The sequence below is a fragment of the Anastrepha ludens genome, chromosome 5 (genome assembly GCF_028408465.1).
Source record: "Anastrepha ludens isolate Willacy chromosome 5, idAnaLude1.1, whole genome shotgun sequence".
NCBI classification, from domain to species: domain Eukaryota; kingdom Metazoa; phylum Arthropoda; class Insecta; order Diptera; family Tephritidae; genus Anastrepha; species Anastrepha ludens.
The window spans coordinates 110,205,834-110,220,967 of NC_071501.1; the positions used below are offsets into that span (position 1 = coordinate 110,205,834).

General features: G+C 38.2%; 1 protein-coding gene across 1 annotated transcript in view; it reads left to right on the top strand.

The window, feature by feature from the left end:
* Positions 1-1,774: 1,774 nt before the first annotated feature.
* LOC128865405 (uncharacterized) overlaps positions 1,775-15,134 on the top strand; it is a 41,877-nt gene continuing 28,517 nt past the window's right edge. The window contains exons 1-5 of the mRNA XM_054105751.1: positions 1,775-2,412; positions 6,781-7,329; positions 7,421-7,539; positions 7,611-7,688; positions 7,759-7,999. Of these exons, the coding sequence (XP_053961726.1) occupies positions 2,130-2,412; positions 6,781-7,329; positions 7,421-7,539; positions 7,611-7,688; positions 7,759-7,999 (1,270 nt within the window). The 5' untranslated portion in view covers positions 1,775-2,129. The remainder of the gene's footprint in view (positions 2,413-6,780; positions 7,330-7,420; positions 7,540-7,610; positions 7,689-7,758; positions 8,000-15,134) is intronic.

Here is a 15,134-nt window from a genome sequence, read left to right on the forward strand (position 1 = left end):
CGTGTGCGCACACTGCGGTTGCAGAGAGAGGAAAACAAAATAATTCGCTGCTGAGATAATTTCAAATAAAATAAGTGTGATTAACGCAAAAGTGAATATTAAAATAAATTTAGTATAAAACCTTTTCTGTGCTAAAATCAAATATGTAGTGAAATCGAAAAGCGTTGCTGTGGCTTAAGTTTCGTTGTGCAAAAAACGGTAGCATAGGAAAGAGAAAAGCCAGAAATGGTGTGGAAAAATCGATAATTTCCAGAGTGAGGCCATAACAACAAACAAACAAACGAGAAAAACAATAACAATAACAATTAGCGAAGTGGACGCAAAAGGTGTAAATAAAGAAATATTTAGGAATAAATAGAAATATTATTGAGAAGTAATTAATAAAGCGGCAAGTGCTTAAAGTCATGATAAAAAATTAATAAAAAATAATAATAAAACAAAAACTAAAAAAATTATAAAAAAAAAAATTATAAATAATAATAAAATAATAGGACTATGAATAAGTTCGTGCGGTTTTTTTTCGAAATTTGAAACTTTATTGACGTAAAATGGTTACAAATTTAATATTCAAAATATTGTCCATCGCTTACTACTACTTTTTCCCATCTTTCTGGCAATTCACGGATTCCCTTTGTGAAAAATTCGGTCGGTTTTGCCGCAATCCACGAATCGATCCATTTTTTGACTTCATCGTAATTACGGAAGTGCTGGTCAGCCAGGCCATGTTGCATCGATCGGAAGAGATAGTAATCGGATGGCGCAAGGTCTGGACTATACGGCGGGTGGGGTAGGACATCCTATTTGAGCGTTTCTAAGTATGTTTTGACCACTTGTGCAACATGTGGCCGAGCATTGTCATGTTGCAAAATAACTTTGTCGTGTCTATCGGCGTATTGCGGCCGTTTTTCTCGCAGTGCTCGGCTCAAACGCATCAATTGTCGTCGGTAGACATCCCCCGTAATCGTTTCATTCGGTTTCAGTAGCTCATAATACACAACACCCAGCTGGTCCCACCAGATACACAGCATAACCTTCAGGCCATGAATATTCTGCGCCGACGTCGATGTTGAAGCATGGCCAGGGTATCCATACGTTGCCCGACGTTTTGGATTGTCGTAATGGACCCACTTTTCATCGCCAGTCACAATTCGATGCAAAAAACCCTTTCTTTTGTGCCGTTGAAGCAGTTGTTCGCATGCCATAAAACGGCGTTCAACGTCTCTTGGCTTCAATTCATACGGCACCCAATGGCCTACCTTTCGGATCATTCCCATGGCTTTTAAACGTTTGGAAATGGTTGATTGATCAACTCCCAAAGTTTTTGCAACCTCTTCTTGCGTTTGAGCCGGACCTTGATCGAGCAATTCCTCCAATTCGGTATCCATGAACTTTGGCGGCGCACCCTCGCGTTCTTCGTCTTCCAAGCCAAAATCACCACTTTTAAAGCGTGCAAACCACTTCTGGCACGTTCGCTCAGATAGAGCATGCTCACCATAAACTTCCACCAAGATACGATGACTTTCGGCTGCTTTTTTCTTCATATTAAAATAATGAAGAAGAATTCCCCGCAAAAACACATTATTTGGCACGAAATTCGACATTTTCAAGTGTGGTAAAAATATTGTTGTTTACGCTTCAAATAAAAAACTTATACTGACGTTTGTGCCTTACGACAGTAGCTCTCCAATGAATGTTTGGAAATGTGGATCGATGGAATAATAATCAAGTTACGCCATCTGTTGTAAAACCGCACGAACTTATAAATAGACCTATTAATAAAAACAAAAATATAAGTAAAAAAAAATTAAAAAAGTAATAAAATTTAAAAAAACCTATTTCGAATATCAAAACTGACCTTCATTGCTTTTATTAAAAATGCTTTACAAAGATTACAGTAAAATTATCAATAAATAAAATATTGTTGTACTCATAGAAAATTTATAAAAAAAAGCAAAAAAAAAATTCTTCAAAAAATCCTCAAAGCAACGCGCAATTTTTAGCCAACTATAACATACATAAATTTCTGAAAACAAAAAAAAAATATTTAAACACCAAACACCCACATATTTGCAGCTGCAGTCAGCCACCCAGTCTACCCATTAGCCAGCCTACGCTACGCCACGCCGCGCATGTTTCATAATCGCATTTTAATGGGCGTTGCGCACGCGCCCGGCATACGTCTGCTGCGTCGAAGCGCCGAAGCCGCCAAATTTCTAACCGTACTTTTTCTAATTTTGACTCAGAATGTCTCGAGCTTTAGCTGCGCTTCCAATGCTATTAACACCGCCAGCGATGGCTACACGAGTTGGGCCTCTACGCAGACAGGTGTAGTTGGAAGCCCAGCAGCAGCAGCAGCAGCCGCCGTCGACATGCATCGCTTGGCAAAACGAATGGATTTGGAGCTATGTTTGGGTAAGTAAAATGGCGTGTACTCATACGTTAATATTAGCTTTTCGTTGGCGTGACGTGAGCTTTGAGGCAGGGAAAACTATTGTTTGACTCTAAATTGAAATTGAACGGCTGAGCGCTTCTTCATGCGCAAGTGGACTGTGGTCGTTTTCTTTATAAATAATTCCTATTTGGCTTTTATTGGCTTGATGACTCGACTGCTTCAAATTTTCAATTGCGGTTTACTATTGTTGTTTTTGTTTATGTTTTTTTATTATTTTTATTTCTATTTTTACTTTATTGCATTCAAATGCTGTATGTAATTTTATTTCTGCATTTAATAGCTGAGTTGTTTTTTTTTTCGTTTTGATCGCCAGTCAGTCAGTGTTTGTTTTGCATGACTTTTGGTTCGACTGCTTTTGAGTTGTTTCTGTGTGTTGTTGTGGTGCATCTGCCATCGCCTCGTAACTAACTGTAAATAATGCCACTTTGTCATGGCTCTTGAACACCAACTGCTGAAGCAGCAGCTACGGCAGCAGTTAACCAGCGTTGGTAGGTGTGCAAATGGCATTGGACCACAGATATGCAGATGAGTTCCGTTGATAAGTTTTTCTGTTTTATTGTATAACTATTTGTTAAATTTGCTTTCCCGGCTTCTCTTTTCTTTGCTTTTGATTTAGTTTTTGATGTTTTTAAGGGAAAGTTTGATATCTTAAACGAGACGTAAACGAGGCCTTACTAATTGGCTACTTGCTTCTAAGCAGGTGGGAGTGTTTTGGGCTAATTGGCAGCAAGTGTGTTGAGGTGAAAAGAGGCAATTGAAATTAAATAGTGATTTACCTTATTACATTTAGCCAAAGTGGTATTTGAAGTTTTAATGTTTTTTTGTCGGAATCAAATTCTCACACTCTAAATGGCCAGCCCTGTATTTATATGGAGTTTATGTATTTTATTTCTTCCTCTGGCAAGAAGGTAGATGAAATGGGTGGAGTACCACTCTGACACTCCCACTTGTGGGGCACTAAAGCAGCCTTCTGTTACCATTTTTAGACCTTTAACGAGCAGACATCTACAGCCAGTCCGAGCTGTTGATGTAAAAGAGAATATTGATGGGTTTTATGTTGGCGCACTGCCCTAGGCTGTCGAAGAAAGGAGCACCCAGAGACACGATTAAGGTCTGCCATACCCAGACATTTACAGAGAAAGTGATCAATACTCTACTTCTCTGAAAGATGACCACAGCTTCTGCATTAGGGGTAAAATAGTAAACGAAGCTTTTCCTCGTGTGTGCCGATCGCCCAATGACCAGTAAACACAGCTACGAGTTAGGATTTTTTTTTCAGAAATTTCTGAGTAATCCATCTATTGTACTGAGGCTACAGGGTTTTCGAAATAGCACCCTGTGCGCTTTTCTGAGAAATAAGATGTGCAATTCCCCTTTAACAACTGTCAGGGGGATGCCGATGACCGGGTAGGAGGCCTCTGATACCAATACTGTCCCCTTCCTGGTGAGCTCAGCAGCAATTTCATTTTCTTCTATGCTCCTATGTCCTGGAACTCAGATGAGAGAAATGTTACCTGCACAACCAAGAGATTTGATCCTCTGCTTACAGGAGTTGACCAATTTGGATTTACACCGTGGAGTCGTCAGAGCCTTGATCGCGGCTTGGTTAATAAATTCCTGGTTAATAACTTGCTCCGTTATTATTGCATAAAATCGGGAGTTTCAGAGTTCCCTTCCCACAAATTAGCAAACAGAGTTTGTTCACTTTTCATGAATAACTCCAAGCTATAGTAGGTAAGTCATGTTAAATTGTTTATTTTATTAACTGATTGTTGTCAATTTTGCCTAGACATTGCATAAATTATTTTTAAGTATGTAAAAAGGTCAGTCAGCTTCTTCGGTGGCTGTTGTTGTTGTTGTTGTTGAAATGGTTGAGTATTTCCACTGAAATTACCCTAATTAGTGACCAGCACCACTGTCATCGTGTGATGATGTCTTTTTTTTCTAAGTCAGATCCATTTAGTGAGGTCCAAGTATAGCAGCAAATTCTGTACCTCGATGTCTGAGGTCTCATTAATTTGCTGTAAGAAAGGCTTACCGAAGGTTCGGAGTCGTGCCCTAGCTAGCCATGGGCATTTACATAAGTAGTGGGAAAGACTTTCCTTCACCCCTTTCGCCTGACAGCTTCTGCAGATGGGATTGAAGGGGAGGGAGGAGGTTGAGTCTGGCTGCATGATTCCCTACTTTCAAATGACCTGCGCAGTGATGAGTGAAAAGTTTGGTCGGGAACATCCTAACAGGTGATTCGTCCTTTTGATTTTGTACGACGGCCATGTGTTTTTTGTTGTAGCACATGTAGTGAATTGCTTCCACCTTCTTTCAGCTAAAGCATGATAGTGTGAAGCAATGGATGTGTTGAGTGGGGTGCAGACTGCCACCGCCTCTGTTATGTCTAGTGTCTTGCCAGCTCATCCGATATCTTAACACCCCGTATGTTCCTATGACCGGGAACCCATATCCGAGTAATTTCAAGCCAATGACTAAGTAATTCTAGTTCCTCTCTACACTGTAAGACTAGTTTGGATGAAATGAAGTTGGAGTCTAAGGCCCTGATAGCTGCTTGACTGTCTGAAAAGATAGCTACTCTTGCACCAACTTCCTTGTAGAGTTTTAGTGATTTGCATGCTTCTCTGATCGTTGGTTATTTGCAATAGTTACACAATCGTCGCACACGCATTTGTCGCTCGACGCTAATTTTCTGTTATTACACTTCCAAGGAGTGCTCCTGCTAGATTCATAAGTTCATTACTTTTTCTGATTTAAATGGGGACCGAAGCTATAGCACAGCACAAATAAGTTGTTTGGTTTAGCTATGCAGTGGCTTCAACTGCGCTGTTTCAAATAGCTCAACTACAGCACAGTTTACAATTTTTCCTCTTGTGAAGTCAGCAAATGAACTACAGCAGAACAAAATTTTTAAAAGACACCACACATCACATTGAGCTTTGCAAATCCCGAATACTGCGTACATAAATATTTCTAGCTTAAAAATTGTAAATATATCAGTGCACATGAATACCTTACGGAATTCGTTAATTGCCAATATTGCAATATCTCATAAGGCTATGAGATTACTTTTGCATTTTACGTTCTCAAACTCAACTTGTGGGTCGGGTACATGGAAGGCTCAAATCCTGAAGTTTATTTATGTAGATGTTGTCTAGTGTATTTGATTCAAACTAAAAAAATATATTTTTTCAAGCAAAAATATTCTTCTTCTTAATTGGCGTGATAACCGCTTACGCGATTTTGGCCGAGTTTAACAAAGCGCGCCAGTCGTTTCTTTCTCGTGCTAACCGGCGCCAATTGGACACACCAAGTGAAGCCAAGTCCTTCTCCACCTGATCTTTCCAACGCAGAGGAGGCCTTCCTCTTCCTCTGCTACCACCAGCTGGTACCGCATCTAATACTTTCAAAGCCGAAGCGTTTCTATCCATTCGGACGACATGACCCAGCCAACGTAGCTGCTGGATCTTTATTCGCTGCTCTATGTCTATGTCGTCGTAAAGCTCATACAGCACATCGTTCCATCGTCTGCGATATTCGCCGTTGCCAACGTGTAAAGGTCCAAAAATCTTACGCAGCATCTTTCTCTCGAACACTCCAAGCGTCGCTTCATCGGATGTTGTCATCGTCCAAGGTTGCGAGTATTGTAGAGTGTTAGTTTTGTTCGTCGAGAAAGGACTTTACTGCTCAGTTGCCTACTTAGTCCAAAGTAGCACTTGTTGGCAAGAGAGACTCTACGTTGGATCAAACAAAAATCATGTAATGGAAATTTGTTGTAGAAAATGTTTTGAAATTTATGTCAGATAGATCTTAAAGAATACTCTGAATGTTCCAGCATTTTAGATGGTAATATCTCGAGACATGATGCTAGAAATATCTCGCTGTTCTCAAGCTCAAATTCCCCAATTTAAAAATATCACCATTTTTGGCCTTTACATGAAAAAATCAGCTAAATGGCTATGTTTTTTCTTTATTTTTATGTATTTATAATAATATCTATTTTTTCTCTTAAGAAATTTATTTAGTCAGAACATATGTAAATGAAAAAATTAATTTAAGTGAGTTATAGAAAAGAAACTAAAAAGTTCGACCTAAATTGGGGGGCATCAGAATTCGTTTTAGAGGTATGGTTCCTTCGGCAAAGTTTCTTATTTTGATCCCTAGAATATGATTTTCACAGAGCAATGGGCGATTTTTTTGCCTCCCCACAAATCGACCCGGCCTAATATATATGTATATACAAATTATTTAAGAAAATCGATTTGGTAAAATAAGTCACAATGTTTGTATTTTTCAACAATTCTATTTCTTCTTTCTTCTAGGAAAATTTGAAATCCACAAAAACACCATAATTCGCACGGGCGAATCTCAAACGCTTGGTGGCAAGTACTTGCAAGGGCTGGAGCTCGACACCGCCGAGGAATGTCAACGGCTCTGCTGCGAAACGGAATCCTGTGACGTTTACGTGTTTGAAGACAAAAGCGATGGCTATTGTTATCTTTTCGAGTGTGGCCCACCCGAGAATTTCCACTGTAAATTCACACGCCATGCCAACTACACCAGCGCAGTTCTGACAGTCGCGCGACATTTGACCGAAATGACTACGACGAAACCCAGTGTGTCACACGCCATTTCCACCAACAACATTTCCCAGCAAGAGTGGGAACTGTCAAGTTTAAAAGTGAAACCAGAAACGCGTGACAAAGCAACAGTCGCAGGAGGAACAGGTGGAGTAGAGGGTGCGGCGTCCGGCATGTCAGCTGCAGCCATTGCTGTCAGTGGCAGTGCCAATGTGGCGGCAACGGCGGGACCGGTGCCGATGCTAGGCGTGGAAAAAATACCACCAATGAGTGTAGCTTTTCCACAAAAAGGTGTGTTCCACGGATGTTTACATTCGCATAGTTTTTTGGCAACGTACAGCGACTGTTTTTGTTTTCTGTTTGTTTGATTTTGTTCTTCTAGTTTACCCGGCGCATTGTGGTCGCTTTCAGTTTACTTGCCATTCAGGCGAATGCATTGCTGTCTATAATGCATGTGATGGTATACCACAATGTGAAGATGGCAGCGACGAGGGACCGGAAGTGAGTGTGCAATACTGATTTGAAAAAAAAAAAAAAACAAATGGCAAATATTTTTTCAACATTTCGTTTAGTGTTCTGCTGCAACCTCAACTGCGAAATCCAATGCCGATGCTGCATCATCAAATGCATTGGAAGCAAATAGTCAGAAGGTAGCTTAGAGCTTCCGTTGTGTAATTTTTAATGTGGAAAATTATATTTAATAGAGTTGACTTTTCACAGATCGCCTCAGTGTCCCAATATCAACCGCCTCTTCTGCAACAAACGGTGCAACAACAATTGCAGTCTGTACATCAAGCGCACCAACAACAACAACAACAACAGCAGCAGCAGCAATCAGTGCCACAAATGTTACCTGGTGTTGTACCACCACTCATAAATAATCGCGAGGATCCTGGAGCTTGGGCCAATCGCAAAACAGCAGCCTCGGAACGCAGTCACGCCGATCAAGCAACAAATGACGGTAGGTAGAATTTTATTTTACATGGTTAAACTAACCAGGTATTGTTTTATGGCAAGCACTTAACTGGCTTTCGATAATAGAGTGCTTTGAATTCAGTGTGGCTGACCTAAGAGATACATTTAGACGTATAATTACGTTAGGGTAGCCATAATTTTTACGAGGGGAAAACATATTATTAATTAAGAAACGTAAAGTTATATAAAAAAACGAAAACTACTGAATAAAAAATTTTATGTTAAAATATTTACGTTGAAAGCTACAAATAGAGCCTTAAGTTTGAAAAATATTCCTTGGAAAATCTATTTTTTTGCTCCTTTAGGAAAAACTACCTTCAGATTTTTTTTTGTTACGTTGTTTTAATAATGACTTCAATGGTGATTTTTCCAAATTTCATAATGGGATTTCTAAATTTTTTCGCGCTATATTCAAAGACATTGAGTGAAATATACCCCAATCGGTGAAAAATATGCTAAAGTAATCCATTTCATTATTGCCCTGATTCGCTTCTACTCTTAAAATACTTTAAAATCAATGATGGGCTGGCTCCAAAGCTTTCAAGCCTGGACGCAAGGAGCGTAGAGCAGGCAGTCTGTATTAGAACACCTGCTTAGATCTTCTTTGTCTTCGAAGAAATGCTACCGTAGTTCCGCGGCAGAGGTCGAGATGAAAAGTCGTAGCTAATTTTAGTTTAGAAAAATATTAATTTTTTGAGCTTCGAGCTTAAATCGTTTTCCAAACAAAAAAAAGTAATTGTTTAGAAAAACAGGATATTTTCGAATTTTTTTCCAAAAAAACTTTTTTCCAATTTTCTTCCAAAAATTTTTTTTTTTCAAACCAAAAAATTATTTTTTTTCCCAAAAAAAAATGTTTTTCCTCGAACAAAAACTAATTTTTTTAGCCAAACAAATATATTCTTTTAAAAAGGGTTTTCGAATAACAGGTGTTATTTTGAATAGCCCACTATTTCGGTAGATGTCACTTTTAAAGTTGTCATTTTTTGATATTTGACAAGTAGAAAATACGCGATTAATAAAAATGGAACGATAGACGCTTTAACAACGCATTGAAATTATTAAAATTCACTATAAAAATGGTAAAAATTTGGCAGAGACGGTTCGTAAAACTCGAACATTTTTGGGTCGTCGTGAAGCACCTTGTCGGACCGCAATACAGAAATTGGTAAAAAAATTCCAGCTGTTGGGATAAGTTAGTGATGTGAAGAATAAAACCCGTGCACGTCGCTCAAGAACAGTCGAAAATATTGCTGTTGTAGCCGAAAGTGTTGAAGAAAACCCAGGTTTGTCCATTCCTCGTTTTTCTTTGGAATAAGGCATTCCACAAACGCCATTACCACGTATTTTGCATAAAGATTTGGGTATTAAGGCTTATGAAGTCAAGTTAATACAACAACTCAAACCGATCGATCATCAACAACGTCGTGTCTTTGCTGATTGGGTCGGTTGAAATGCATGAAAATTATCCGGAATTCCATCGAAAAATCATCTTGAGTGGTGAGGGCCATTTCCCCCTCGGTGGTTTCGTCAACAAGCAACATTGTCGGATCTGGAGCTAAGAAAATCTAAGAGTTATTGTTGAAAAGCCTCTCTAGCCTCAACGTCTGACTATTTGGTGCGGTTTATGGTCGGGTGGAGGGACCTTACTTTTTCGAAAATGAAGCTGGAGCAACAGTTACGGTGAATGGATTGCGCTATCGAGAGATGATTAACGATTTTATATGACCAGAACTGGATGGTATTGATCTGGACAACGTTTATTTCCAACAAGACGGCGCTAAGTGCCACACAAGCAACGACACCATTGGGAAAAGTTCCCGGACCGTGATATCTCTCGAAGAAGTGATCACAATTGGCCACCGAGATCTTGTGATTTAACACCCTGTGAATTTTTTCTTTGGCGCCACGGGAAAGAGAAGGTCTACGTGAGGCATCGAGGACATAGGGCGATTATGGAAAATTCCATGAAAAGAATATTGTCCATTAAGTGTGGTCCTGGTGGTCATTTGCCTGATGTTATTTTCAACTATTAATGGCATACCTTCCTCTTTATAATGAAATAAACATCCGATCATTTATATTAGAAAAAGCAATTTTGCATGAATATCAAAATGACACCTCCTAGTGGAAAACCCTTTAGTAAATTTTTTCATATGAAATATTAAAACTTTAAAAATAAACCGAAAATACTACACCTCAAAAAACTCCAGCAAAAATTTTCAGCATAGAATAAAGCTCAAATTTATCAAATAAAAAAAAATTTCAGTCTACTTCAAATTACACGCATGATTTCTGTCGTAGCTGCAGAAATGAGGAGGAATTGGAAACAATTCAACAACTCTTTTGCACATGCCCGGCTCTAGCCAGAAGCAGAAACCGATTTTTAAAATCCTACTTCTTAACGAATATATGTAGATAATCTATACACTCTAGGTATCAACAACCTTTTACGTTTTGTCAAAAGCTCAGAATGGTTCAATATGGAAGGGTAAATGTAGCCCAGCTCCTGCGGCTCACAACGGACCCATTTCGTGGTTTAAGTGGCACCGTTGTCTCTATGTGCAATGCGGCTGCCAAACCTAACCTAACCTAGCCTACAAATTATACTCAAGCCTACAAATGAACAAATTTTAAGAAGAAATTCCTTATCACTTGCGATGAAAAAATGCTGAAAAGTTTTTGTTGTTGGACAATCCGTTACAAAAACTTATGAGGAATATTTTTTGCAAAACGAAAAACAAAAGTAGGAGCATTATTTGTCTAATTATGAACTTTAGAAAAGATTGCAATTTGGCTAGTTAAAATTTGCTATAAAAAAGTATTCTAAACATAAATTCGTTCATAAAAAATATACTAAATAAAAAAAAAAATCTATTACTGTCTATATAATTATAGTGAAAATAAAATAAAATCTCTTTTTTTACCCTCATCATAACACTGCGTTACAAAAAACGAACTTTTTTTCTGTCCTATGAACCAAATATACTTTTTCGGAAAGGGGAGAAAAAATAAAAATACACGTGTATCGGCGATTTTCATGTACACGTCAGATTTTTTTTTATGTATAAAATATAGAGCTTATTAACCTTTAATTTATTGTTTCATACAACACACTCTGTGCCGTTTGTGTGTTTGTGAGTTTGTTACAGTTCCGGAAGTTCCGATCATCTGACAGTTGCGCTACTAGGAGACGTATACTTTGACTATTGCTTTAAGTTCTGTTGCGCGAAAACGTCTTTCTGTATATTTCATCTTACGAAAAATGCAGTGCCCGACTCGAAATAACTTTTGTTACGTTTGTGGCTTATTCGCATCAAGTAAAAAATATTACGAAAACAGTGGTTAATTCCTTTCAGAATATATTCAAGACTGCTTATGTTCCTTACTTGTGGTATACTCCGGAAGTCGTGTGCGACTATTGCTATAGAAATTGATGCAAGTTTACTGATGGAAGGTCAACAATAAAGTACTCTGTACCATGGAATTAATATTACAGCTGATAAACTACCAAGAGCATAATTGGAAAATATGCTGCGATCTAAAAGTGGTCGGATTACTCATGGGTGTTAAGCGTGGATTTCCAACCCACCAGTGCTTTTTGTGTACAAGGGAAGGTCGCAAAAGAGATTAGCATTACACTGAATTTAAGTGGAAGCCGCGAACATGCTACAAAGTAGGCATAGAAAGTATAGAAAATCTACCATTAGTGCAGCCATCTCAAATCAATTTGCCATCACTACACATTAAGCTCGGTGTCGTATCAAATTTTGTTAAAAAACTGGATCGTGAGGGCGAGGCGATTGCAAGTTTGCGAAATATTTTTCCGAAACTGAGCGGCGCAAAGATTCATGCAGGTATTTTTTTACGAAGGCTTTTAGTAACTTTATTTTTTTAATGATGTGTATAATTTAAGGTGTTTTCAGTGGTCCGCAGATAAAAAAAATAGTTGCAAGTTATGAATTTTCATCAAAATTGAATGCTATCGAACAACGTGCATGGAAAGGAGGCACAGTTGCCGTTATTGAGTAATTTCTTGGCAACAAACGAGCTGACAATTATAAAAATATTGTTGCAGAAATGATTTCGGCATATGGCGAAATGGGCATATTAATGTCGCTAAAGATCCATTTCCTTCCCAATCATTTAGATTGTTTCCCTGGTGATTTAGGAGCTTGTAGCGATGAACATGGCGAAAGGTTCCATCAGGACATTGCGGCTATTGAAAAGCGCTTTAAAGGACAAGACATAACGCATATGCTTGGCGAATACTGTTGGTCTATTTGTCACGATACTGACACGAATGCTTAGAAACGCAAAAATAAAGGGCCTAAGTTTCTTTAAAAGCATTCAAATTTTTAATGTAACAATTTTTAATTTTAATATAATAAAATTAATAAAAAAATTCGGGGTTTTATATCTCTATTGTTATGCGGAGTGAAATACCTTTCTTTTGATACTGACATCGCTTTTTAAATTTCGAACAGGTGGCAACACCTAGGTGAAAAGTCTAAAAATGTGATACACAATCTGTGTGCCCAATTTCATTCAAATCCGTGAAGCTAATCCTGAGATCGTGTGGCTACTTATACAGATATGCATACAAGAATTGCTCGTTTAAAGTTATAAAATAAAAAAAATAAAAATTGTGACGTGTACATGAAAATCGGCGAAACACGTGTATTTTTATTTTTTATTCCCTTTCCGAAAAAGTATATTTGGTTCATGGGACAGAATGTGTGTAACGCGGTGTAATCACTGCGCTAGAAAAATTTTGTTCTTACAATATTTCCTGTGCTTATGCATCCTCCGAACAACTCTATTTACAAATATCGGCACTTAAGGGAGTGAGGAAGTCCGCTAGTAATTTTTTAATGTAAATAAATGTACATGTATAAGCGAAATTGAGTGATCTCAAAGGCATTCTTCATACACATTTTTACTACTTCCTGATTTCTCTGTAACTCTGGCATAAAAACAAAGCGGAAAATGTAAACGAACACGCACACACTTCATTGAAGCCGCAGTCAGTGTTGAATCATAAATATGAATGTGCGTGTGTGTGTGCTTAATATCCAAGTATAGTAAATTTTCCAACTGAAAACAAAAGAAGTGACACCAACTACACCCTCACACATACTTACGCAACGTGCAGCTTTGTGTAAAATTATTTCTTCTATTTTGTTTGGTTTTCTTGCTTTTGTTTTGCTACTTTCCACGCCTTTTCACATGCAATTAAAATTTAATTCAATTAACTGTCACACAAAGCAAACGCCACCGCATCTAAATTGGAGTTATGGCACATCCATTCATTCCTTCATGCACTGGAATGGTCTTAAATTGCTGTAATTGCTCTTGAATTTATTGCATGCACTTACCACCGCATAAATCAACAATTATCGCTTTTGAATTGATGAGTGAATGTCACAAATAATGAAGCAGATGAAGTACAAATATGTGGACAGATGATGGTATTATTTCTCATGTATGTATGTATGTGTGTACCTATGTGTAGGCATGTAAAGGGATTATTGTGGTATGCCCAAGCGAATGTGTGAGCGGAAAATTCATGTAATCTTTGAGACACAATGGAAACTTTTCAAATATGTTTATGCATATAAATTTTGAACATTGAAACTTGCAGTTCAGACAAAGGCAAGCGAAAACAAACATAAACACATATTTAGTTGGACATGCTGGGGGCGTATATGTATTTATGTATTGATGTGTGTACTGCTACCAATAATATTATTCTAGGTTCAGCTTGTAAAAGGTGGTTAAGTTTCAAGGGCCGGTGTTGATTTTGAATAAAATACAATTTTTCGAAGAAATTATTGTCATTTCTCCTTATTATGATAATACTGGTATGGCTCAATTACGTTTGGAGCAAAATATTGGCCAAGCAGCCGCCGCGACCTCGGCGGCACACCTTCATCCGATGGTCCAAATTTTCGATGACGCTGAGACATAAATGAGGTTCTATGCCGTTAATGTGCCGAATTATCTCATCCTTTAGCTCTTGAATTGTTGCTGGCTTATCGAAGTACACCTTTTCTTTCAAATAACCCTTGTCAAATCACATGATCTTGGCGGTCAATTGACATCGCCGCGACGTGAGATTATTCGGCCATCAAACTATTCGCGCAAAAGAGCCATTGTTTCGTTAGCTGTGTGACAAGTGGCACCGTCCTGTTGAAACCACATATCGTCCACATCCATATCTTCCAATTCGGGCCATAAAAAGTTCATTATCATCTCACGATAGCGAACACTATTCACAGTAACTGCCTGACCGGCCTCATTTTGGAAAAAATACGGCCCATAAACCGCACCAAACAGTCACTCTTTGTGGGTGCATTGGTTTTTCGGCAATAACTCTTGGATTATCATTCGCACAAATATGGCAATTCTGCTTATAGTCGAATCCACTGAGGTGAAAATGGGCCTCGTCACTGAAGATGATTTTCTTTGAGAGTGCGCGATATGTATTTTGATTTGAACGCCCATTTTCATAATTAGAGTTGGGTATTTCCCGTGAAAATCCCAATCTCGAGAATCGGGATTTCCCGAAATAACGAAAATTTTAATTCTCGAGATGCGGGATTGCCCGAAAATAATTTTTGAGATTTCTCGAGAATTCTCGAAAATTCGGGAAAAATTCCAAAAAATTAAAAAAAAAAATCTAAAACTTACACTGGAGCAATGAATTTCATAAAACACCATCACTTGTAATAGCCACGATGTCGGACTGTAGTTTTATATTGAAGTCTGAAAGCTTTGCATTTACGAGCTCATATACTTTTTCAGCGGGACATGATTCCTGAATGCGAACCAGGCCAAGGTTGTCAGATTGTCCATCGTCATAATATATATGGATGTTCATGTAACGTCGGTTTCGCACGCTTGGCCACTCGTCGATGCTCAAGCTGAACTTACGCTGTGCAGATTTAAAATTTTCAATTTTGATCTTCAAATCGCTTTTTATTTTCGTGCAGTACTTCATAACCAAACCCAGAACAGCTTTGGACACTTTGGAAGATGAAATCCTAAGCGGCTGATACTATTACGAATGAACTCACTTTTTGTTATCGCGTTTATTGGAATTCCATCTTTTGCAGCCAATT